Source organism: Neolamprologus brichardi, chromosome 1 (assembly GCF_056152115.1).
Source record: "Neolamprologus brichardi isolate AB-2024 chromosome 1, ASM5615211v1, whole genome shotgun sequence".
NCBI lineage: Eukaryota > Metazoa > Chordata > Actinopteri > Cichliformes > Cichlidae > Neolamprologus > Neolamprologus brichardi.
The window spans coordinates 22,971,037-22,995,793 of record NC_142104.1 but is presented as its reverse complement, the minus strand read 5'-3'; the positions used below and the strand labels follow the sequence as shown (position 1 = coordinate 22,995,793).

Here is a 24,757-nt window from a genome sequence, read left to right as displayed (position 1 = left end):
CCACGGCTGCCCCCTACACTACACACACGCATACCTCACCACAGTTTACCCACATGAGTGAACTAGTAAAACTATAACTACAAAAAGCCTGTAAAATGATATTTGCGCATCCCATTCTTCATTGTAAAATGTAATTTATTTTATACATTTAAAATCACTAGAAGTTTCTAATAATGAGCTACACAGGCCGCTAGACTCCCATTTTACATTTTTTAGCAGAAACGGGCATGTTTACTCCTTGGTTTTAAAAAATAAAGCTCTCTATAGTTTTTTTTCCCCTGATAATAACTGTATGTATAAACCATCCAATTCAACTTTATGTATGGGGGGCCCTTTGAGCAACACTTGGGTGTCTCTATATCTGTCTTATAACTTATAATAATTTTAGTTAATTTTAGTTACTGATCTGAAGTGAACCTCCTGACCTCTCTGTGTTGTTGGTGGCTTTTGGATTATTATAACTGTGATTATCTGTCGAACCTTTCCATCCATCCTCTTAAGCTTATCCAATTTAGGGTCACAGGGGGGCTGGAGCCTATCCCAGCTGCCATAGTTTGAGAGGCGGGGTGCACCCTGGACAGGTCAGACAGACAACAACTCAGACTCAGATTCACACCTATGGACAATTTAGAGTAACCAGTTAACTAAGCCTGAAGAACTGCATGTCTTTGGACTGTGAGAGTACCCAGAGAGAATCGGAGAGCTCATGTAAATGCCACGCAGAAAGCACCCATCCACATAGTGGATTCAAACCTGGGACCTTTTTGCTGTGTGGCAAGAGTGCTAACCGACAAAGCTTTCCTCTTTTAAATGTTATTTATAACCTATCTGTTTCAGAAGTCTGAAATCTGTCCTCAGGGGGGTTTTTTTTCAGTGAGTGAAGTTCTAACAATCTTTCATTCATACGTTTTCACTGATTAGCAGGTATGCCTACGTGATAATATAAAGTCCAACCCCAGGAACACACCAGGTTTGTGTCTGTGAATCACATCTCCAATCCAGTTTTGTTCCATCCTTCGCATTGCTTCAAATCACACCCTCACTCCCTATCTGCTCCACCACTGTATAACTATACAAATAACGCAAATAAGAAAAGAAAGAATGAAAAGAAAAAGACTAAAAAGACGAGCCTTTAGAGACTCTATAGTGCCTCTCTTGGCAAAGCAAATGTATTTGGCATAACAATGCATTTATGTCTGCTTGCTAAAACTGCAGGACAGGACAGATTAAAAAAATAATAAAAATAATACAATTTTACAGAACAGAGAGCTACTTCTAGGAAGCTTCAAAAAAAGCTTCAAAATACTCCACTGCATTTGGTGGAGTATTATCTGGACTGGGTACAATCAGCTCAGGTGACCCTTACTAAGCTAGTTAGTGTTAGCTGATAACATATATGTCCAAATATATTTAGATGTGGTGATGACCGTTAGAGGCATCAAAACTGTGCCCCCAAACCTATGGGTTATGTCACATCTTTTATATACAGTTAGGTAGGTTTGACAGTTTTCTGTGCACCACTAAAGTGGATTTTAAATCAAGAAATCAAGATGTGATTGAAGTGCAGACTTTCAGATTTAATTCAAAGGTTTTCACAAAAGTAAAGGAATTACAGCAATTTTTACACACAATCTGCCATCCAAACGTAATTATAAAAACTGACCTAGTTTTAAATATAAGGATTGTTTTTAATACATGGATGAAAATCCTTCGCAAACAGCGTTTGCCTGAAGTATAGAATTTATGGACATCACTAAATGCTGTGTTTCCTCCCTTGAGATGCTCTCTAAAGCCTTTACTGCAGATACATCTAGTTGCTGCTTGTTTGTAGGTTTTTCTGCATTCAGTTTTGTCTTCAGTAATTGCAAAGCATACTCTACTTGTTTAATATTTGGCAACTGACTTGTCATTGAAGAATATCTTATTTATTTACCTTGTGAAATTCTTGGGTTGCTTTTGCAATATGATCCTAGTCATTATCATTTGCACCGTGAAGTGCTGTCCAATCAATTTTGCAGCACTGGACTTAATCTGAGCTGAGAGTATAGCCCTCTACACTTTACAATTAATCCTGCTACTTCTGTCAGGAGTCACATCATCAGTAAAAACTATTGATGCTAGTTCCACTGGCAGCCACACATACTCATGCCATAACATTACCATAACCATATTGGACAGGTAATATCATCGGATCATGAGCTTTTTCTCTCCTTCTCCATACTTTTGTTTTTATCGTTCTTTTACAAGTTCATCTTGGTTGCATCTCTCCAGAAATGTTCAGGCTCTGTTAGATGTTTTCTGACCCTCCTGTTCTTCAGTGGTTTGGACCTTAGTATAAACCAGGGTTCCCCAATCCCAGTCCACGAGGGCCGGTGTCCCTGCAGGTTTTAGATCTCACCCTGGGTCAACACACCTGAATCACATGATTAGTTCAATACCAGGCCTCTGGAGAACTTCAAGACATGTTGAGCAGGTCATTTATCCATTTAAATCAGCTGTGATGGATCAAGGACACATCTAAAACCTGCAGGGACACCGGTCCTCGTGGACTGGGATTGGGGACCTGTAAGGAAGAGGACTCCCTTACTACATTTATTTATATTATACTATCTGTATAGCACTTTAGAGCACACCTTTCACTTTATTAAAAGCACCTTATCAAGCACTTTATTTAGCATTGCACTTTAAGCATGGATTTGCACAGTAAAACATTTGCACACAAGAAGTTTAAATATTTATTGACTATTTATTGGGAATTTTAAAATCAGTTGGTAGCCTTATTTCAGATCCTGCACAGCTGCTCCTCATCAAGGAATGTGGTGGTTGTCTGTCAGGAGAAAAGAATGGTGATTGAAATTGTGATAAAGGTTTACCAGTAAGGAAAACTAATGCAAATGTGTGTGTGAAATCTAGGGATAAAAGTAGTGCAAATAAGTGTAAGATAATGATTACTCACCTTTCTTGCCTGTGTCCTCCTCAGGGTGTTTGGGCAAATGTTTCCCCGGGGGTCCAGACACCATTTAAAGGTTCCGGGAGAGACCATTGGTAAAGAGAGTGTGGTGAATCTTTTTGTGCTTGGGTTTCAGGGTTTTTATAATATTGGGTTTGGTGTAATATTAAAGTGTGAAATATTTATTAATATGTGAAATGTATTTATGTATTTATTTATTCTTATTGATATATTGTATACTGTGGTGGAAGGTTGGGATTTAATAACTTACCTGAGAGTGGAATAATGGTTAAGTCTGTGACAGCTGAACATATTTAAGGCTGCCAGTTGTCATTAGAGTGTGGATTTTTTTGTGCTGTGAAGAAGCTCGACAAATTGTTGTAAGGAGAGCTGCATAGAAAAATAAATACTTTGTTCCACTACACTTGTCTTGGTCCACCTCACTGTGTTTCCAGCCGCTAAGGGCCGCCCTGTTACAGGACCCCTGGTATAAACCCTCTGTATTTCCATTCATAATGGCACTTCTTGTTTGTAGACCTTGACAATGATACACCTGCCTCCTTGAGAGTGTTCTTGGCAGAATTTTGCAATCATTTGCTTTGGTTGTACTCTGTAGTGCACCTTTTAAAGACTGTACCAGACAATAAAGTTGCCCACCTTTGGCCTCTAATGTTTTTCATATCTCTCTGTCTATTTTTCATCTTGATGGCTTCCTTCACTTGCAACAACATCTCACATGGAAAATTCCCTTGACAAGTTACCAAATAGGTTCAACACTTGGTATTAACTCCAAATTTTGTGTTTGCTTAATTTCTCATAAGGGGGACAAGACTTCACCAGTGAAACAGCCTGCCAGCCAGTTACTTTTAACAATTTGAAAATGTGGGACTGTGTATAAAAAAAGCTGTCATTCCTAAACAGATAATGCAATGTTTCTTGCAAAACCCCTTGAAAAATAAAACTGAAAATGTGCACTTAAACCATATCTTGACTGTGGTGCTGTAATAACTGAAATGAGTAAAGAAGATCAAGATGCAAGATAATTCATAATTTTATTGAGGGGGGTTATATTGGCTGGGTCTGATTATTTTGGGGGGGGGGGCATAACCCCCCTAACCCCGCTGGAAATTACGCCCCTGGGAAGAAAGCATGTACAATAAAAATCTCAGAATTAAGCAGCTTAAGAGAATTTAGTCAATAATAATTCTGTTGTTTTATTTTATTTTATGTATTATTTTATTTCTCCAGTGAAAAAGGCCTCATCTGTTGATTTTATGTTCAGGAACCACTCGGAAATACCACAAATATTCTGACATAACATCAGTTAAACATATGAGAAGAAATAACTAAATAAGAGTAAATGGTGGGGAGAGGTTTTGCAGCTTTTAATAAACATAGCCACATACCAAATGTGTCATTTGAAAATTAAGAAAATATAGAAAGAAACTGCAGTAAAAAGGTGTCTGTTGTTTGGTTTTATTTCCTGTTAAAAACTCGCTTTTAACAGGAAGAAACCTCCAGCAGAACCAGGCTCAGGGAGGGGTGGCCATATGCCGTGGACCAGTTGGGGGTGATGGGAGGAAGAAAAAACTCATACATGGAGTGTCATTAATGTCATTTCTATAGGAGCCCTGGGAAGGTTTGGATAACCTTAAAAAATGTAAAATAAAGTTCTGCGGTTTAGATGTAGGGAGCCAAGTCCAGGATCAACATTGCATCTGACCAATCACTTTGTTAAGGTGTCATAGCTTTGCAACTTGGAAAAAAACTGCCGATGCCCACTGAGGGAAAAACAAAATCCAAAAACGGGGTCAGTTAAGGTCAAGGTTATGGATGGGGGTTGGGATGTGATCATGAATGGGTTTAGGGTTACTGGGCTATAGTAAGATTCTATCGGATTAGGCTTATGTTTGGTATGTGGTGTTATGGTGTTTCCACGTTACAAAACTATGACATCACTACAATTTAATTGGTCACTTGTGTTGTTGAACCTGGGCAAATATTAGATTTGTTGACAGACCTGTCCACCATGTGCCTCATTATAAGAAGGGAAGAAATAGATTTTTTTTAAACCTAGCAGGTGATTCAAAAGAGGCTAAAAGTATAATAAGATTTAATCAGACTATTACATTTACTTTAGTATAAAATCCAAAGCAACAGACAGTGCACAAAATACCTAAAGAAAAAACAGTTGGTAGGGTGGAAAGGGACAGCTCAGGTTGAGCAGTCTGGAGTGAGTTGGAGAGGCTGAGATGATTTTGACATGTGCAGATGAAATAATAAACAGGAAGACCAGACAAAGGATGTTGAAGATGGAGCTGCCAGGCAGGAGGAAAAGACCACAGAGGAGATTCATGGATGTAGTGAAGGAGGACATGGAGAGGGTTGGTGTGACAGAGGGAAATGCTATGAATAGGGTCAATGGAGGCAGGTGTAAAGATGGAGATGGAGTGATGCAGCCGAAAGAAGAAGAATTAGTAGAAGAGGTGACTTTAACATGAGGCCAGAGTTGTTTAGTAATGTTTTTGTGTGTCACTGTTGTAATATACTTACATCATCTTCATGGTATGTCTAGATTTTTTGGTGATATGTCAACATTTGGGATAATGACTCTGTGTTAATAATTATTTAATAACAATGGATCAGTTTCATTTTCTGGGCATGTAATCTTAGAATATTCCCACATTTGAAAAAGACGAGAGAGAACAGCAATGAATACTTCATTTCATGTTTTAATTACACAGTTACATTGTTCAACACAGACAATAACCTGAATTAGAATGTTTTACAGCTTCACACATCCAACAGAGCGAACAGTTAAAGAGCGGTATTAGCAACAGGGAGGAAAGCATGCAAGAAATAAATACAAATAAGAATTGAATTCTTCTGGCACAGTTTACTTCATCTAAAAATGGCAACAGGACCGTTTGAAGAGGGAAATTAAACAAAAGGGAAAAGATCTTCAAAGCGCCATCCTTTCCTACAGAAACATGTTTTTCTGTAATAATGTATTGCACATTACAGTATAGAATGCTTCCCTACACATAAAAAAACATAAACCTTTATTCAGTTTATGTAAAGATAAAAACAAGACCATCCTGAGCCATGGCTTTTGGGAAAACAAGTTCTGTATCCACTGTTTGCCACCTTAGCTTTCTACTGTAGCTATATATTGGAGCCTGTTTCACAGGAAGGACAAGTCAGCGTCACATCTGATGAGCTTTGAAGCTTCTCTGGTTGGAGTTGGGAGGAACAAACACCAACCTGCTAATATCTGACTTCTCTAAACATGTGTTTTGCCCATATCATGTACATAGTTAAACAAATAAGACACATGGCCAATGCAAAGTGTTTGGAGACCCTTGGATGGTATTCACAACAGCAGAGCCCTTATGTGTTTGCCATATATAATATCTTCACAGAAAAAAGTAAATGACACCACAGCACTAATGCACTAATTGCATTTGTTTCATTACCCCAGCTGATCTTCTGTATCCTACTGTCCACTGAACCCAGGAGGAGTGAAGGACAATTTTGCTCTTTCCTGTGCAGATTCGAACTGCAGTCTCATATCTCACGCAATCAATCACAGCTGACGTTCTCTACTGCTGGGACATAACACAAAAATTAGAACCAAAGCGAAATTGAACTGAGATGGTTGTAGCTTTTGGTTGTGTTTTGGTCATTTATAATGGTCTGTTGGGTTTGGCTTTGTTTCGTTTATCTGAGGGCTTACTCACAGACATGGAGGCACACACACAAGCAGCGCGCTCGAAAGATGAACGGAACTGCCGCCACAATGTTGCGTGGATGTGGATGTTATAGAAAAACGTGTCACTGTACTGCAAAAAGCTGCTGCTACATACTGTGAATCAATGTGCCACTGTACACGGCCTGGGATGTTTCATTAAAGCTCTGAAGGTTTCAAGTAGTTTGTACAGAGACATAAAGAAAAAAAGACTTACAAAAACACACACACGCAACCATATGCACACACACGCACACACACCATGCATTCATTTTTTATCTCTGCAAGGCTTTGTGACTGTAAGAACACGCAATCAGTAGGCTGTTTGAAAGGAGAGGCTTCTATTATTTTTACAGAAGCACTTTTCAGTATGTAGACAACAAGCGCTTTGATTGCTTGAATAATAATTCTACACTTCTGAAACTCAGCCGGTTCATTGAGGGCGGTCTTCACTCCTGGGCTCTGAGCGTGTGTATTTCAGACACTTTGGTTAACTGGTGTAGCTGAGCTCTAACCTTTATTACTTCTGGTCTGCTGATTCACACCATTTTCAGAACCTACTATGGCAATACAGGAGTACTTTGGTCTGTGCTTTTATTGGTTTTGGACAACAAATGGCATGTCATGGTCAATTCTCTGATCTGTTTGGTAATACGGAGGTCTGACTGCATGTGTGCCTGTTACTAAATTCTAGCAGAATCTGTTTTTTTAGTGGGATGTGTTTTTAAAAAAAGAAAAAGAGAGACACTAGGGTCTGAGAGGAATAAATAGATTTAAACATTATGAGTAAAGACAGTTCTCTACAACGCTATTTCCTTTTATGACGACATTTGAGCGGGCATGTGTGTGTGTGTCCATGTCTGCTCTCAACCCAGCTTTTCAAAGTCCAGGTCAACCTCTCCTGGTGGTTAGCTGTATGGTCACAGGAGGTAGCTAGTGTGAAGGGAGGGTTGTGAGCAGTGGTTTGTGGTAGTAGTGGAGGAATTCGACATCAGGGTAAAAGGAACAAGTCACAGAAAAAGAAAATAGGCTGAGGTCAGCGCCTTAATTCTAACACACATACATAAATGCTACACACGAATGAAGGGGTACCTTGCAGCTTATGTCATTTGAAATATGGTCTCAGATAGTCAAAAAAAAATATCAATCCAACAAAAACTAAAAAGTAACAAAGAGTTTTTGTTTTCCCATGCCCCAACTGCAAAAACAAAGTTACTCTTTTTTCCCCTTTTGGTCCAAGCAAAGGACGCCAAGCATGTAAGCTATACAATAATCAATATAAAATATGCACACATATTTTTTTCAAGGCTTTTTGACTGTTTAGTATTCTCGTGTTAACCTTATTGCTGAGGCGTGTGGGAAAGCCTGGAAAAGAAAAAAACAGCGAAAGAAGTCGTGCTACTCTCTTGGCCTGAAACTAAAGACCTGCCCCCCACCCCGCCCCCCACCCCCAAGTCAGCAGCTTATACTCAAATTGTGTCTTTACAAATGAACAATAAGCAGCGAGGAGTAAAGAACAACATTTTAAAGATTGGGTATCAAATTAGATTTGTCATGTACTGTAGCTTAACACTGGCGTATCGCTTAATCCTGCACCATGGGAGAAACAAACACTGTTAACCACATGCACGCAGACTGATGAGGACCAAGAGAGAGAGGATCACTACAGGGGCGCTGGAGCTAAACGGCTGGTAAGAAACGGAGTGCTTGACGTGATGTGTCAAGTATGACATTTCCAAAAATTGGTGTAAATGAGAAGGAAAAAACAAACTAATTGAGTTACCACTGAGCCTTTCTATTAATACACACTGTTGAGTCACCTACTGCAGGATGCAGAGCTGTTTTGCCACTGTTGCCAACAGTTTCCTCCACTCGGAGTCACATGACACTTTGATTTGAGTGAAAATTGAAAAAGTGTTTAACTTGTATGAGAGAAAAAAAATTGATCAATTTTAAAAACAAATGTACTGTGAAAAAAATCTGGACATTAAACTTTAAAGGTTTCTGTTATTTGGCAAACACATTTTTGGACCTCTTTAAATACTATGTACATTCACATTAAGTTACTGATGTTACTTTAAATATATTTATATGTATCTATATTATATGACACCCTATGGGCAGTTGCTGAGGTTCCATTCAGTAGCTGAATTCTCTTCATATTGCACCTCCGTCCTCTCACTGTCTTACAATGCGAGCAATACAAAATATTCTACAAGAGGGGTTTCCATCTCATTGATATAGATTCAACAAATCAAACAATAAGTACAATGCAGGCCTTCCTCTCATAAACATAAGCGTCCTTGCTCTGTCTTCACTGCTCAACCCGAACTCAAAGGAGGAAAGTGAAAGGTAGCAAAACTAAAACAAAAGTCCGTCTTTCCGGATATACACAAGGGCAGCACGTGTGGACATCAGCAACAAGAGACATTATTGAAAAATGAAAAGAGGAACGATATCTACAAGCGGGTTCAGCCCTACCCGTGGGACTTGCTTCGTGGCTCTCTGTCCAAAGCCAGCGGAGGGGTAGGGCACACGTGAGTCAAGTAGTTGGGGAAGAACATGGAAGGGAGGAGAGGGGTGAGGGGAGGTAGAAAGAGAGAGGAGAACAAAGTCTACACCGCCCTTTTTTAGGCTCTGTCTTGTGTTTATCATGCTTTGGAAAAGGAGGGAGTGAATGTAAAGGTAATTCCTTCAAAGATCTCCTCGCTGTGGAGCGTATATTAAAAACAAAACAAAAAACAACAAAAACTTACAAACAATCCTTCCACGTATCTCCATAGTTTGTAATGCCATCTTGGACAATGTTTTCAAGCTTGTGTTGAGGTTTTTTTTTTCTGTTTCGGCAGCTCCTTTGCCATGTACACACCATCGTCTCCTTTGAGGCTGTGTAGCTTTTTTCGTTCCTCTTTGTCCTCTCTACCATTTAAACAAAAACACACTGTTGCAGGGTTTCCATCTATTTCATTAAGTCTTTCTTGTAGGTAAGTTCAGAGCATTGTCCATATTCACTAGTCTGGGCCGTCTCTGAGGAATCGCTGTACTTTTACCCAGACTGCAGGAGGCAGCTGCACATCAAAGCAGGTCACAGTTTGCTGTCTCTGGGTCCCGTTTTGCAGCTCCTCTGCAGCCCGGTCGTCTCAGGCTGGCTTATCTGCTGAGGAGGTGATGTTGCTTTGTGTTTGGTTACAAGATGAGTGCTTCTCTTTATCGCTTACTTACTCACTTTGGCAGTGTAATACAAAGGTTTGGATCATGTTATTTTTCATCTTTGAAATCATTTGGGTTCATAATGGTGCAGAGAGGTGAGTCCGGTGTAGATTTTCTTGGCTCGCTAGCAAGGTAGTTAGCAGTTCAAAATTAAGTTATTTTTTTCATATCATTACTGTTATCATAATCAACGTCAGCATCATCGCTATTATTCTTTATTTAGAATATTTGGACTTCTCTTTGTTTTCCCTTAAAGCCAGAAAAGAACTTTTAATAAATACTAAGCTGTGTTTCTGAGGAATTAATCGCATCCCAACTTTTACCCCTTCCCTCAAAAATAACAAAAAAGGTATTATGCTCCTTGCCTTTCTCCAATGGGATACTAGAAAAAGTCCCACATCTGGGAACTGTTTGGACTGTTAGTGCACATCTCAGGGCTCATCTCATTGGTGCTAAATTAAAGGGAAATCCTATCCAGGTGCTAATCGGCCTAGTCATCCCCCATTGATGCTGCCTCCTCACAGCCCTTATAGTGGACATTATTTACCATGCTTACGTTACTGAGGGCAAATCTTCAAGTCAAAGCTCATTTTCTCAGCAAACACGTCTGATATGTTTCTTCAACAGAGAAAGGAGACACTGCACTCGTCATGCTTTACACTACATTGAACCCCAGACCACAATCTTTGTATCTGTGGCTGTGAAAGAGAAAGTATACTGGAGGAAGGTGAGGAAACAAGTCCATCATCAGGTTAAAGAGAAGATGTTAAAGATCGGGATATGAGGGAAATAAGAGGTAAAGGAGGGGACTGGAGCAGTTTGCGATGAAGATTCCTCAGTTTGGTTTTGTGTGGAGTGTGAGCGCTGTCACTTCGGTATGCAGGGAAGGGACGAAGTTCAGACGTCAGCGAGAGGTGGCATCCAGTAGCGCGGGGGTGGCTGGAGTTGTGGAGCGAGAGGCACTGCTGGAACTGCTCTCTTTGGGGCTGGCAGAAACACTTCCGCTGCCGCTGCCGGCCCCTCCCGCAATACTGCTCTGGGCTGCGAGTGACAGGGGTCCTGGAGGAGTGCGCTCGGAGTGAGTTGGGGGCGCGCTGGAGGAGGCGGAGGAGCTGGAGGAGGGGGTTCCTAGAGGGACACTGCTGCCCCCTGGCAGCCCCTGAAGGCCTTGACCACAGACGTGGTGGTGCTTCTCCCAGTCTTTGTGTTGGCAGAAGGAGCCACAGTAGCGAGCTGTGTTGCAGCCGCTGCACGTCTCGCTGGCTTTCCTCCCACAATTCCAGCAGCTCTGTTGAGACAGTAGGGAGAGAGTGGGTCGATAAAAATAAGTCTATTTTGTACTCAACCAAGCAGAGTTTACACTTCCTAACGCTGCAACAAGAGTCTAGATTTGCCAGCAGGAAATATGTTTTTTTCCCACTGCATTACTTTAATATGCAGCTTATTTTTCCCAAAAATATTACAGTATCGTTACGATGTAACACAGCGTGCCGTTCGGGTGATATGAAAACAAAACAACAACTATATTATACCACAAGACTGCACAGTAGGTATGTTCCTCAAAGGCATCAGCTTTTACATTTTTTAAACTTTATTCATCAAAAACAATGCATTACAGTTCAGAATGTACTGTATTTTTAAAACAATTTCTCACATTGTACATGTTAAAACCTAAACTAAGTGGCATTTACAAGCCAGTTTGTGTGTGTCATCCACAATTTGTCTGCTCCTCTTTGCATGGGGATTCGATGTTATGGATTTAATTCTTGGTCCAAGGCCACTGGTTTGTGTTACCAGCAGGTGGTGGTCAACTGCTCACTAATGGCCTCAGCCTGGCACTCTGCTCCAACCATCTGGGTCTGTCTGCTTTTATTTACACAGACAACTGGACTGCTTCTGCAGTAATGATGACAACATGCTGCTGCACCAAACCGAGAGAAGCCAGCTGCAAGGATTACACAATGCAAGGTAATGTCATGGTCCTGAGTCTGTCGACTCAGTGTTTTGTGTTTCTTTATATTATTCTATGTTCTTGTTTATTCTGTTATATCTTTTGTTAAGGTTTTCCATTTGTTAGGATTTTGTTCTATGTCTGCCTGCTCCCACTTCTCCATGTTCCCTCTCTGTCCATGGTGTCACACTGTATGCCCGTGAATCTGTCTGTTAAGTTCAGTGTCTTGTCTGGTTCTCTGTGTATGTGAGTGTGTTCAGTTTATGTTTCCCCTGTCTCGTCAGCTCTGATTTCTCCTAGGTGTGTTCCCCTCCTGTCGCTCATCCCTTGATTATTGCTGTGTGTATTTAAGCCCTGTGTGTTCTCCTGCCTGTTGCAGTTATTTCCCTGCAGCACCCTATGTTGGTTCCCTGAGTCTTCTTGCATCTCCAGTTCAGGTCTGTTTGTGTAAGTTTTTCCCAGTTTAGTTAATCTTAGGTTCAGCACTTGCCACCTATTTGCTGTTTGTTCTATCTCTGTCACAATAAAGCTCACTCTCATCAAGGTCAGTGCTTGCATCTTGGGTCCTACGTCCCACCTCCACTCGTCTGCCACTGAGGACGTGACAGGTAAGGGGAGTGGAGCAAAGGGTAATGGATCAAGAAAGCCTTGAAACAACGGGCCTGATGAGTGATTAGGGAATTTAAAGTTCCAATGAGAGGAGGATGAGGCAATATGTCGGTAGGGGGTCTATGATACTCACTTCACTGGAGTCTTCCTGCTGGTTGATGACTGTTAATGCATCCTCAGAGGCTTGCCTCTTGGCTTCGGCCAGTGCCCTCTCCATTTTAGAGCGCTCGGCAGAAATCATCTCATGAGCCTTCCTCTCAGCATCTGACACTGCTTTCTGCAGCTCCGACATCGCCTGTCGCTTCACCTCATTCACTGCCTCCTCTGAGAGAGAGAAAGAGAGAGAGTGTTAGTGCTTATGGCCATCGTCCCATCCAGCCTGCTCTGTCTGTCATCCTTTATTAAGGTTCTTTAAGCTGCCGTCTTGTTGCAACGCGGCAAACAGATGTACATCATCCAAGATTTAAAACTTTATGCCAGGAGAAGTGTGAAAAAAAGAAAAGAAACCAGACTTCAATAATTTATTCAAACACGTCTGGTCACAATCATTTTCAGAGCTGACAACAGCAGATGTCACCAACTCGGTTGTTCATCAAGCACCCTGAATGAATTGTCATCCTATCACAAGAACAGTTTTACCAGAAACTGACAAGAGTTTACAGTAAAGGGCGAATAATTTCCCTCCGCAGCCGGCACACATATCTCCACCGGCTGACTTCCTACAATGTAGGCTTCATCACATGGTCTTTTGTTTTTCCAGCAGGAGTCCACCATATGAGTAAGGAGGCTTTGTTTTTATAACAGGCAGGTGGGTAGACTCCTTTCCAGATGGCAGTCGAAAATAGAAACTTCCTGTAGTTCCTTCTCAGTAAGAAGCAGAAGTGATTACGTTTTGTGGTCTTTCATTACTGGCCTCGCAGCGCACAACATGTTTTCCCGTAGGACTCCATTCGCCTCGGAAATAGTTTGCCAAAAACACACTGTTTAGCATTCAAATGCTAATGTGGTATGTTGTGATGACAAGATGTGAATTCCTCTAACATATTTTCTACCAGCAAAGACAGCAATATTTTCATACATTGAATAATATTTCTCCAGATAACCCACATGAGCCAATTATAGCAACGTGCGCACACGCATAAAGACACAAATGACACCCTAAAGTGGATTGCTAGGCGGGTTAGACAACGCAGTTCTCTCCCATGCTCAACATTTCCTCCAGTCAGTGTTTGTTTGAAGGGGAACTCATAAATAACTGTCACTTTTCCTCACCGCTCCACTCCAGTTGTTTCAAACTACTGTGCAGAAAGATAGCGAGTGAGGGGGAGCCTTATCCACACTTTGCTGCTGTGTACATGCGCATGGCAGCATGTGCATGGAGCTCTATGTGAGCTTGTGTGAATTCAGCGCTCTTGTGCTAAAAAAAGTTTGCATTCTGTCAACGCTGTACACATATAGTTACACTTAAGGCACACGTGTCTATGCTGTCCCACATCCTGTCATTCCCTCACTACCTTCATTTTATTCCTACTCCTCCCCCCCCCCCCCCCCCTACACCCCTCCTTCTCCTCCTCTTCTTTCTTCTCTACCTTGCAAACACTATCTGCATTATTCCAAGCTTCTCAATTATCTGGCCTAATGCATGCACCACTAAGATTAGTTTGCAAATTTAATTAATTCTTATCAAGGAGACTGCATAGCAGATGCTGGGGCAATTAGCACTTAATGGAAAACACGGGGGCAGCAATATTAATGTTTTAATTCTGCAGGGATTTGGCAAGTCCCTGAGATGTGTTATTTCTGTCTGCTTTTTCACACTTCAGATCTTATTTTTCAAAAGCAATGCAGTCTCTCAATGTGAACCAGACCAGAGAACACGTGTCTGGTTTTAATTAAAAAAAGCGAGAGGTGCCGCAGCTACATCAGCACAGACTACCTGGGTGCTGAGATAGAGCTGACACATATGCACATACACGCACACAAACATTTGAGGTGAGATGCTGGGAGTGAGATATGTTACTCACCCTGCTTGTTTTGGAGGTGCTTTAGTGCTGGGGAGAGCGGGATGCTTGTAGTACCTGTATGAAAAACAACTGCAATTAAAAGAGCCTTTTGCTGCCGGTGAAAATGCAGCACAGTATTTTGCAGACAGCAGCAGCATCTATTCCTCCGCAGGGTATTGGAGTATGAGTGCAGCATAATGGTGCTGGGACTGAGGTGGAACAAGGGCTGAACCAGACCGCTCCCGGGACAGGCTCTATCTAACATGCAGGTCCCATGCGGTGCAACGCTCCCACCTGCTTCCCTTTGGCAAAATTAGCCAAAAATAAAGCTTTTTTGGGATTTCTTTTTCTTTTGTCTCTATATCTCAGCAGTTTGATTCTTATTCCCTTCAGTCAAAGGTCTGTGTATGAAATGTGAGTGGAAAAAGTGGGATAAAAATTCAAGTGCTCCCGATGATGGAGACCAGTTAAAACTCCACCTTGTGCTGTGCTGTGCTGCCGCGGCCTACCGTAGGCCCACTGACTGCATTTTCACTGCAGCTTTAACTGCAGTGGCCTTTCATGGTGGTGACAGATGGAGGGCATTTATCCTAATGACACAGAGGACGTCCAATCCTCTGGCCTGATGGACCTACAGCTGTAAGGCCTCTGCTCTGTCTGTCTGCAGCCGGGGTGAGGGCCATGAAGAATGACGACAGTGTTTGTACGTGTGTGTTTTGTTAGTCTGAGGTCAATCACGGAGACAATAGAAAGAAGAAGAAGAAGGAAGACGCTTGACTCTTACCAGCTTTCCTCCAGATTTCTTCCGGGAGGTATCCTGAGGGAGGCCTGTGTAAGAAGTCTCGATGGATCTCTGAAACACACACGCAGGCTCACACTCAGTGTCGATTGCATGCACACAGCGACAAACTGTTGATCTGCTCGAACACACATCCATCCATGACTGCCCTACAGTTTCCAGTTCTATTTTTGGAATCGATAAAAAGGTATAAAAAGGTAAAAATGTATATATATATATATGTGTGGCAACATCAGTGCAGTAAACAGGCTGCCATAGACTTTCTCCAACTATTTGTGGGAAGGAAGTGGAATATGGGAGCTAGAAGTGAATACAAATCTTAATTACGAATGAGCATGCTGTCGACATAAGGGTGCAATCAGCTGGTTAAAGATCCAGGATATTGCAAGGAGATGTTTTGTATGCCTCACAGTTTGAGCTAAAATTTCTAAATCTGCTGTAAATATCATCATCTGACTGACTCTCTGTGTCTAAATTGATATATTACGGCGTTTCCAGCATGTTAAGTAAGCCCTACCTTGCCGTGAGTGTTTTGCTTTGCCAAACATACCCTGCGTGTGTTTGTCTACCTGTCTGTCTGCCTGTCTGCCTTTCAGCAGCCGAGGAAGTTCCTACGGGCAGTGACTCGCTGCTGCTAGCTGTGTTGGAGGAGGAGTTGTGGTGAGGAGGAGGAAGAGGAGGAGGAGGAAGGCAGTGCTGTCCGTTGCTCCCACCTTTTTTCATCTCCTCCACGTCACTGTAGCGCCGGATCCAGTGATTCATCTCCTCCCGGTCGGCCTCCTGGCAGCGACGCAGCACTGTCAAAGAGCGCCTTGTCTTCTCTACCATGTCCATGATGCAGTTGAGGAGCTGCAAAGGCAAATGATATTTACTTAAAGTGATTAATGAACAAGAGGAGACGTTTACTGGTCCCTTCCGCCCCAGAAAAAAGTAAACTAACGGGGAGGGAAGTTAAACTTTCAAATGAAAGGTTTTGAAAGGGACCAGATTTTTAAATAGATTGTTTTTCCTAATAGCTCATGAGAACAAAACCTCTCCAAAACGTAAGAGCCACTTTTCGAGCCACTTTTCCTGTCCCAAAACCAGACGTGTGCTTGCGAGCAGTGTGTGTTAGTGTCTCGACCTATTTGTTCATGAATTCCGTGCTTGTTGGTGAATGTCTGACAGCATTACGATGATGCAACGATGATAATTTAACAGCTGGGCTGCTGATGACAGTGTTGAACCGATTCCTTCTACCCTTCTGCTCTGCTCCTTGCCAGCTCAACAGATTTCCTCCCCCCTCCACCTCCCCCTTTATTGTAACCAGTGTAACTGTTTTCCAAAGTGCCCTGTCTTTCCAGACATAGAAAGATCTGCTAAATGGGTTTAGCATGGTTGACATTCAATCTATATCATTATTCCCATTCGTCTTTCCCTCTCTCTGTCTCTGACTTCTTTCCCCTGCCTCTCCACCACCTCCCTCCCCTCTGAGTTAGCTATATTTATTTCAGTGAAGTGTTTCTAATTTGGCAGGGGTCCAGGCCTGGCCGGTTCTCTCCATGACTGCAGCTCTTGTCTCAGCTGCTCACCCCAGCTGGAGCTGCTCTCTGCTGGGTCCTGAGCTCCATCTGGGGCCCTGTTTCTCTCTCTCTGTGTGTTTCTCACTCTTGCATTGTGTGTGCGTGTATGTGTTTCTAGCCTACATGGTTTCTCATAGAGTTGAGTGCTAGGAATCCAGATAGGTGTGTGTCTGTTGTTAATTCACCGCACTGACGCAGACCTCGTAAGGTCAGCTGTCTGTCAGCAGCTCCTGTCCCTGTCATCTGCATGCCGTCAATTGCACTAAAACAAACTTTCATCACCCGCTGACCTCTTAGCTCCCCCCCCCCATTGTTTTAATTTGAATAAAGTAAAGAGGTGGTTGTCATTAAACACAGCTGCTTTGCAGATTCGTACATTATCGAGGTGCTTCCATTCCTCTGCCCACTCTCGATCTGTAAGACGGTGATCAATCACTTCCTCTTGGCGAGCTCCGTGGACTGCTATAAAAAAAGAAACACACAAACACAGAGAGGTTTGTGCCACATTATTGTCATGTAGACTTCACACATCATCAACTCATTTTTTTGATAACTGTGTCGACATAATGAAATAAACTCCCTGACTTATTTCTTAGGCCTTACTAGCTATTTCACTATGGCAGTGGTTGTTAGCTTTGTCCATTAGCTGAGCGCACTGCTTTAATTTTCTTGTTTTTTGATTTTTTATATTTCCTGTGCAACTCCTGCTATATGCATTTTAATGTAAGTCATATAATAAAGCATATAAAGACGCTGAATTATACAAATTTAGCACAAATCAAACTAGAAGAGTCACTGAAACAAGCTCTAGCATTAAATCCACTATACATTGTCTATACATTGTTTATAATAAAAACACACGCTCATATCTAATCAGTGAGATTATTTGTATAAGAACCAGAAGGAAGTCACGTATGGCTGCTGCAGGTGACCACATGGGCATGTATGGCTGTGGTCTTTTTATAGACACAGTGCCACAAGGATTATCACACTGGACTGACAGGTGGCCTTTGTTCTCTACATACACCCCATTTATATACACTGAAGCTCACTCGGTCTTGACCGTGAAACTGTGTGTAGTGTCACTGTGGTATTACTGACTTATCTAACCAAATGAATGCTTTGCAGCTGTTCTACCTGTCTGCCGGTGCCTGTCACGGGCTTCACGGTGTTCGTTATGCCTGTAAGCATCTCTGTATTGGTGTGCCAGAGCCATGTCTTCTAAACGGTAGTGCTGGGGTCCCACTTGGGGGTTTGGCGGGTGGGGGATGCCATTGGGAGGGTGTGTGGGGAGTCCATTGAGAGGAGGGTGAGCAGGAAGACCTGTGCTGGGGCTGAAGCGTTGGCTGGGGCTGATGGTGCAGGGCCTCTTAGCCAGGTGCTCCGGGTGCAACCCATCTCTCTCAGAGCTGTCTTTGGTCCTGTGAAAGAGGACAGGGTGGTGGATTAATTCAGTGTTTCTGAGCCCAGATGGCCTGGAAAGGGTGATTTAGCGGCATAGCCACAAATTATTTTTCTTTTTTCTTTTTTTGGATGTCATCAGTGGTAAAGTAATTGCAAATGTATCCTATTTAAAGTTAAGTTTAGAGAGCAAACCTTTAAAGCTTTATTCCAATGTTATCTCAAGTGTCATAATACTTAAAAATACACAAAACTCATTATTATTCATCTCATATATATATATGTATGTATATCATCTCACTTTGGCATGTCTGCAAGAAAAGAATCAACCTCTATACAGACTACATGTTTCTCTTGTTATTCCATCCTTGGCCTTGCCAGACCACAGTGACTAATATGGAAACTGTGGGATGGCTTTGCAAGCATCGATATCCAATGCCAATGTATTATGTCAGAGTTCAGGAGGGCACAATAAAGTGAAAGCCAGAATCTCCTTTTAGGAGAAAAGACTAGCTCTAAACATGTAGATGTGATTCTTTTTATGATACCTATCTGTTGTCTGTCTTCTAATGTATCTTTGTATTTGGTGTACGGTTAAATATCAAATGGTAACAGCAGAGTCTGATGGATAATTATTAAATGAAGACTCTAGTATTGCAAGTTAAACCTGTTTGAAGAGGCTTCAGGAAGGAACACAAATCTGTCTTTTTTTTTTAAAGTTGAGCAACTCCCATATGGTGTATGCCAGCGCACATACATCCTCACGCACACATCTTGCGTATCCCTGCTGAGAGGTGCTTGTTGTTCAACTGCGGTAAGTCAGCGCCTCTCCAAAGCTTTTGCACAGCTGTACGCCATATGTACCAAACAAAACCAAGTCCAAGCATACACCCTGCATCTCAAGCTCTTAATCTGAATATCCCTCAGCCTACTCTTAGATTGCAAGTATTTCTCCCACCCTGCTCTTGGGCTTAAGGGGCAATATGGGCTGAATGCTGTGTGTTTGGCAGATGTTTAGTGACTCTCATTTGTGTCTGTGTACTTTAAGTGTGTGTGTGTGTGTGCGAGAGGTTGTGTTTTCAAGCCATCTGGACAGTTTAAATGGGAGTGTTGATATTAATCTGTTTAGCTGGATGGCAATAGCTAGGCATTCAGATGGAAATCACTCTTTATTATCCTGGGGATCAAAGGCGAATAAATGCAACACTGATGATGGTGTGTGTGTTTATGTGTGTGCGTACTCGTTCTCAGTTATCCGTGTCTTTATTATTGTGCATGTCAGCTATAATCGTACACATCCCTGGTTGTACTGTCTAGCAAATCAGAGGTATAGCTGGCATGACGTAGGCCTTGGCCCAGCTGTACACCCCCACCTCCCGTCCTCTGAGTCCTGCCTGCTGCGTATAAGCCAGAGGTTGTGAAGAGGATGTGTGGGGATTACAGTGGGATTGCATGTCCAGCTCCAACCTCTAGTCCCATTCAAAACCATAGCCACCACCTGTCTCCCCACACCCTGCCTAGGATGTGCTCAGCATTGTGGCCAGCACATCGCCATCTGGACACGTCTCTGACATATGGACAGCGGCCGGGAGCCCGCAGGTCAGGCAATGTAAGAAGGGGAGTGAGAGAGCGGGGTGAAGAAGTCATCAGAAAAGAAGGGCAGTGCCAGTAAGAGAAGAAGGAAGAAATGAAAAAGGGAAACGTCAGTTAATTCTCTCGTGTGTTATCCTCTTAGCTGAGCGAATAAATCAGAGAGCTGGGGAGAAATGTGGGACAATAGCTCTGTTAGACCTCCTGTCTGTCTTTGGATAATGTTCAGGACATGTACTGTACTTCGCTCCCTGCGCTCCCCTTTGGATCTCGTTTTCTTTCGCCTCTCAGTCTCTCTTTTTTCTTTTCCTATGCTGCATTTATCTCTCTCCTCCCTCCCAGACAGCTGGCAGAGGCAGTCTGGCATCAGGGCTGTCCAGACTTCCGCCTCCCGCACAGAGGATTTATAGCCTCCCCTTGTCGCTTGGCATTCTGAAATACCCTAAAATAATTCATTTACAACAGTCTGTGTAAGACTCTGCCAATGCATGTTCATTTCTGAAGTCTGTGCTTTCTTGTGTTTAAACAGAGAGATGTTACCTGTCAGGGGTCCTTCTCTTGCCATGCTCATTCATCTCCAGCATTATCTCGGAGGAGTCGAGTGGTGAGCTGGCGTTTGCGTCCAGGAGTAGCTGCTCGTGTTGGGCCAGATACTGGGCTGGGGTCTGCTTGGCCAACCTGGCACAGTGAAGCAGTTCTCTCTGCAGCAAGGGCAGGTTTGCCTTCAGTGGAAAAAAGAGGGAAGACAGTATGTAAGTTGTTATAGGAAGGACATGCCGTAGATTTACTGAACCTGTAGGAACATAGATTGTTGAGTGGACAGGAAAAGAGCTAGAAACTCACGGTGGAATCACAGATAGATGGGGTGAGAGTGAAATAATGCCAGATTAGGGTGAGGAAAAAGAAAGTGATAGATGAAGAGACAGGATGAGATAAGACAGGTCCCTTGACACATTCCTCTACCATGTGTCTCCCTCTCTTTCTCCGGGGTGTGCTGTTGTGTGTCTTTTATCTGTGTGTGTACGTGTGAATGTGTGTGTAACAGTGCTGTCAAATAGCTCTCTCAGACCTGTCTGGTTGATATAACACAGCTATTGCTGCGATGTCCCAGATGTGGAGGATCATCGCACGCCAGGAGGTCTGACACTCACACACACAAACTCACACACACCCTTTTTGTCAGACATTACCATGCACGTCTTACCACTGTTTATGTACAGTTTGATGGCTACCACATGTACACACTGTACACATATAGATTCCCCTTTTTACTACTCTTTGAATACTTTCACTGAAACGCTGTCCTGAGCGCTGACCACAGTGAGAAGTAAAGTTTGTGCATTTAACTAGAGGACATCAGGCTTGATTTGTTGAAAGGTGCAGACGTTTACCTTTAAGAAAGGAATGACGAACGGCCTCAGAGGGAAGTTGGTGGCTTCGTGAAGTTTAGAGTGAAATTCTTCAATGGTGAGAGTGGAATTCTATCCAAGACAACAAGAAGAAAAAAGTGCTTTTAATGCTTTATAGATAGCTCGCACAATCATTCCAACACATGCCATTTCCTTATTGTCTTCTCCACATGCTTATATCTATTTGTATTATGTGCACACATTCTTGATTCTCAATGAACGAATAACACAATAAGTTCCACGTATTAGCTTAATGTAGCTTCAGATAGTTATACAAAACGTTGTTACTGAAAAGATTCATCAGGCAAATTCTACACGAGCATGATCACAACTTACCACCAGTCCCAGGACGAGGCTGCGCACTCTCTCTCCAATCTCAGGCGATATGTCGTTGCCAAATTGCTGCAGCGTGGTCAGGAAGCGCTTCAGTTTGCAGAGCTGCCGGGCACCGCAGGCCGGCGGGAGCTGCTGGTTGGACAACGAGGCTGTTGAGGACATGGCCGGCCCGTTGCTGAAGCCGTTAGGAGTGGACGGAGCACCGTTTAGCGATGTAGGAGAGTGGCTGCTCCCATTCAGCACTGCAGATAAACAGACAGGAGGAGGAGGCGGCGTGAACTGGGTCAGTAGTTTCGGAGGGGCCTGAGGGGCATCTGACAGATCTAGGGGCATGACAAGGGCAGAAGCTTTTAAATCCTGCTGACAGAAGAGTGTTTGGCTGAGATGAATTAAATAAAGCACACAACAGATTTAAAGTCGATACCACGCCTCCGGTAAATGACAACTGTAGTGATGCAATTTTCTGCTATTTTTCTGCAGTAACTTCAGCTGTCTCACAAGTGGTACCATTTGACTCCCACCCCGACCCATCCATCTGCCTCTGTATCAGTCTATTTCGCCCTGCTTCTCGCTCACTCACTCACTAGGACACAACTATATGAGGAACTTGTTAAAGAGATGCCAAAAATAGTCCTATGGCCTGTGTTACTTTTATTCCAGTAGCAGGTGTGTAGCTAAATCTGGGCCCGCACATGTCCACCAGCTGAAAGTACATTTGCAGCTTTGAGGTTCAGAATAGGCACAGCATTCATACACATTTATACTCACTCGCGTATTTTTCTTAATGCAGGCACAAACAAACAGAGAAAAACAAAAACACGTATGACCTCTCCCCTGAAATGCTCTTCTCCGGTCAGTCCCGTGTCTCACCAAATCAAAATAAATATATTTGCGTCTGTGTATGAATGCTGCGTGTTTGCTGGAATACCTAATGATGACACAACGTGGCATTTTTTCCTAAAGCTGTATATAGCTTAAACTTCACGATAACAGCATATGACAGCACTTACAGTGAGCACAGCATCCAACCAGCTGCGTAATCTTTTCAGTGTGTGTTTTTAGGGCTCTGTAGTGAGCTACTGTCAGGTATGATACTTTTCCATCATATTTTGATAAAGCAAAGACTATAGGCAGTTCAAATGTCCACTGGTGCGTAGGTGCTTTGGTTCCTCTCAGGCATGCTTGTTGCTCTAATCCACGGAACGAGGGCCTGAACACATATGGACTAACCCATGTGATTCTAATAGGCTGCACTTGTGTTCTGGTTTTAGAGAGCGAGGGAGAGGTGCAAGGAGAGATCTACACTCCTGACCACCCGCCACAACAGGTGAAACAACATAGTCTGCCATTGCTATATAGGGAAGAAAGCACTCTACACACTGAAACACCATCCTGGCTGATGTCCCTGTACCGACTGCCGCCTGACCAGCTGGTAAACAACACAGGCACACACGCATACACAATGCCATACACTTACATAGACACTCAAAGACACTTGTCCCACCAGCAAGGGCGTTATGCACTCCAAAAGACACAAGCACACACGGACGCCTGCAGGGAAACACACCTGACGCACAAGTGACTTCAACACTTGTTCATCAGAGCAGAGAAGAAACACATATTTGGAATTTCTCTTCCTTTACACAAGCGTATAGAGTGACACATGACAAAAGCAGAACAAATGGCTGCGAAGTTCATCGCAGACGGCTGCTAAGGTATTACAAAAATGTATGCATTTGTGAAGAGTCTGATCGGCATGTGGTAGGTCTTAACGAATGAATTTTTCTTATTCTTACTGGAATAGCCCTACTTTCGTTTTCATGGCAAATTTACGGGAAGGAAGGAAGAGTTTTAAGTCCTAGCAAAGACACAATAAGGCCAAAGTCACAACAAATCATAGACATTGTGATTAAAATATGACATCTATATTAACAGCTAAACCACAAACTGATCCAGTTTGGTGTAAAGTAGCTTTTACCCCAATACCAACTACCTAATCTATGCTGTAAAGAAGCATTTACAATGCCTTGGACACCAGCACAGCCACATCCTGTTTACTATGAGATAAAGGTTTAGAGCGACTCCATTCAAAAGTCACCAAAGCAGCACACCAGTCAGTGTTTTTCTTACACCCGTCTCACAGCGTGTAAGCGCTCAGTGGGTTATGAGCAATTTATTCCAAAAAGTTTGGACTCTAGATGACGCTCATAGTAAACAAATCACGGACTAAAGATGTTAAAGTATAAAGTGGACGTGTTGTTTTTCCTACTTAAAAATAGGATGGAATAGATAGATAGGATCCTTACTTGATTTACTAGTGGTAGGGGTGAACGAAGCATTGCGATTGGTTGATTGGCTGACAGCCGGGGGTGGAGGAGGCATGGTGGGTGGGGTGGACCTGGGCTGGGTTTTCACATCCGCAGGTGAATCTGGCATTGTTCCAACCTTCTGCACTCTGCTACCTACAATATGAAAGGAGAAGACAGACACAGTTTGTCAAGAACGAACTCCAGCTTTACAAAAAAAGTGTATACCTAAAACTTCAAAGTGGAGAGTGGTGGTTTAAAAGACAGCACTGACATCTTCACCTGGGAGCCATTAGATGTTTTCTTAAGCCAGAAGCCCCACATATACAGAACAAAAACAAATCAATGCAGCAAGTGGAAATGAATCCAAACTTCTTTTGTCTTTCCCGATGGAAATTCATGGGCCTGGGAGACATAAAACACCTGCTCACTAGCTCAGCTGCTGCTGACTGAGAGCCCCCTTTCGCTTCCCTATTGCTCTCTCTCCTTCACACATGCACAATCCATGTAGCTGTGACATCCCAATCAGACCCCCTCCACTGTAACCTCCAACACCCACACACTTCCCCCCGCCTGTCCCTTCTCGTTCCCCAGTTCAGACAGCCGGCTTGATAGCCAGTGACAAGTGCAGCTGGATCTGCTGCTGTCCATCACTGTGGACTGGCTTTCAGCGGGGCTCTGTCCTGCTACCAGAGGCTTCACTGTCCTCTGCCAGACAGCCTGCCAGGACCAAACAAGGCAAGGCCAAGCTCTGTAGTGTGAAGGGAATGGATGGTACATCAACGGACATGAGAAGAAAACACAACACGTGGTTTATGTGACATGGCCACACGCATGTGCGTGGACAGATGCGCTACGTTGTACACTAGTGGCAAAGGGCCTC

At 43.0% G+C, this 24,757-nt stretch overlaps 1 protein-coding gene across 6 annotated transcripts in view; it reads right to left on the bottom strand.

Annotated features, from left to right (window-relative positions):
• Positions 1-5,664: 5,664 nt before the first annotated feature.
• cbfa2t3 (CBFA2/RUNX1 partner transcriptional co-repressor 3) overlaps positions 5,665-24,757 on the bottom strand; it is a 41,852-nt gene continuing 22,759 nt past the window's right edge. For 2 of the 6 annotated variants that reach the window (XM_006780291.3, XM_087839552.1), the window contains exons 2-12: positions 23,875-24,030; positions 21,569-21,891; positions 21,215-21,304; positions 20,364-20,545; positions 17,970-18,253; positions 17,209-17,294; positions 15,840-16,119; positions 15,256-15,324; positions 14,493-14,546; positions 12,602-12,792; positions 5,665-11,196 (exon numbers count right to left, since the gene is read on the bottom strand). In XM_006780291.3, coding sequence (XP_006780354.1) covers positions 10,813-11,196; positions 12,602-12,792; positions 14,493-14,546; positions 15,256-15,324; positions 15,840-16,119; positions 17,209-17,294; positions 17,970-18,253; positions 20,364-20,545; positions 21,215-21,304; positions 21,569-21,891; positions 23,875-24,030 — 2,099 coding nt within the window. In that variant the 3' untranslated portion in view covers positions 5,665-10,812. The remainder of the gene's footprint in view (positions 11,197-12,601; positions 12,793-14,492; positions 14,547-15,255; positions 15,325-15,839; positions 16,120-17,208; positions 17,295-17,969; positions 18,254-20,363; positions 20,546-21,214; positions 21,305-21,568; positions 21,892-23,874; positions 24,031-24,757) is intronic. The other 4 variants (XM_006780296.3, XM_087839549.1, XM_006780293.3 and 1 more) reach the window with 4 other exon arrangements.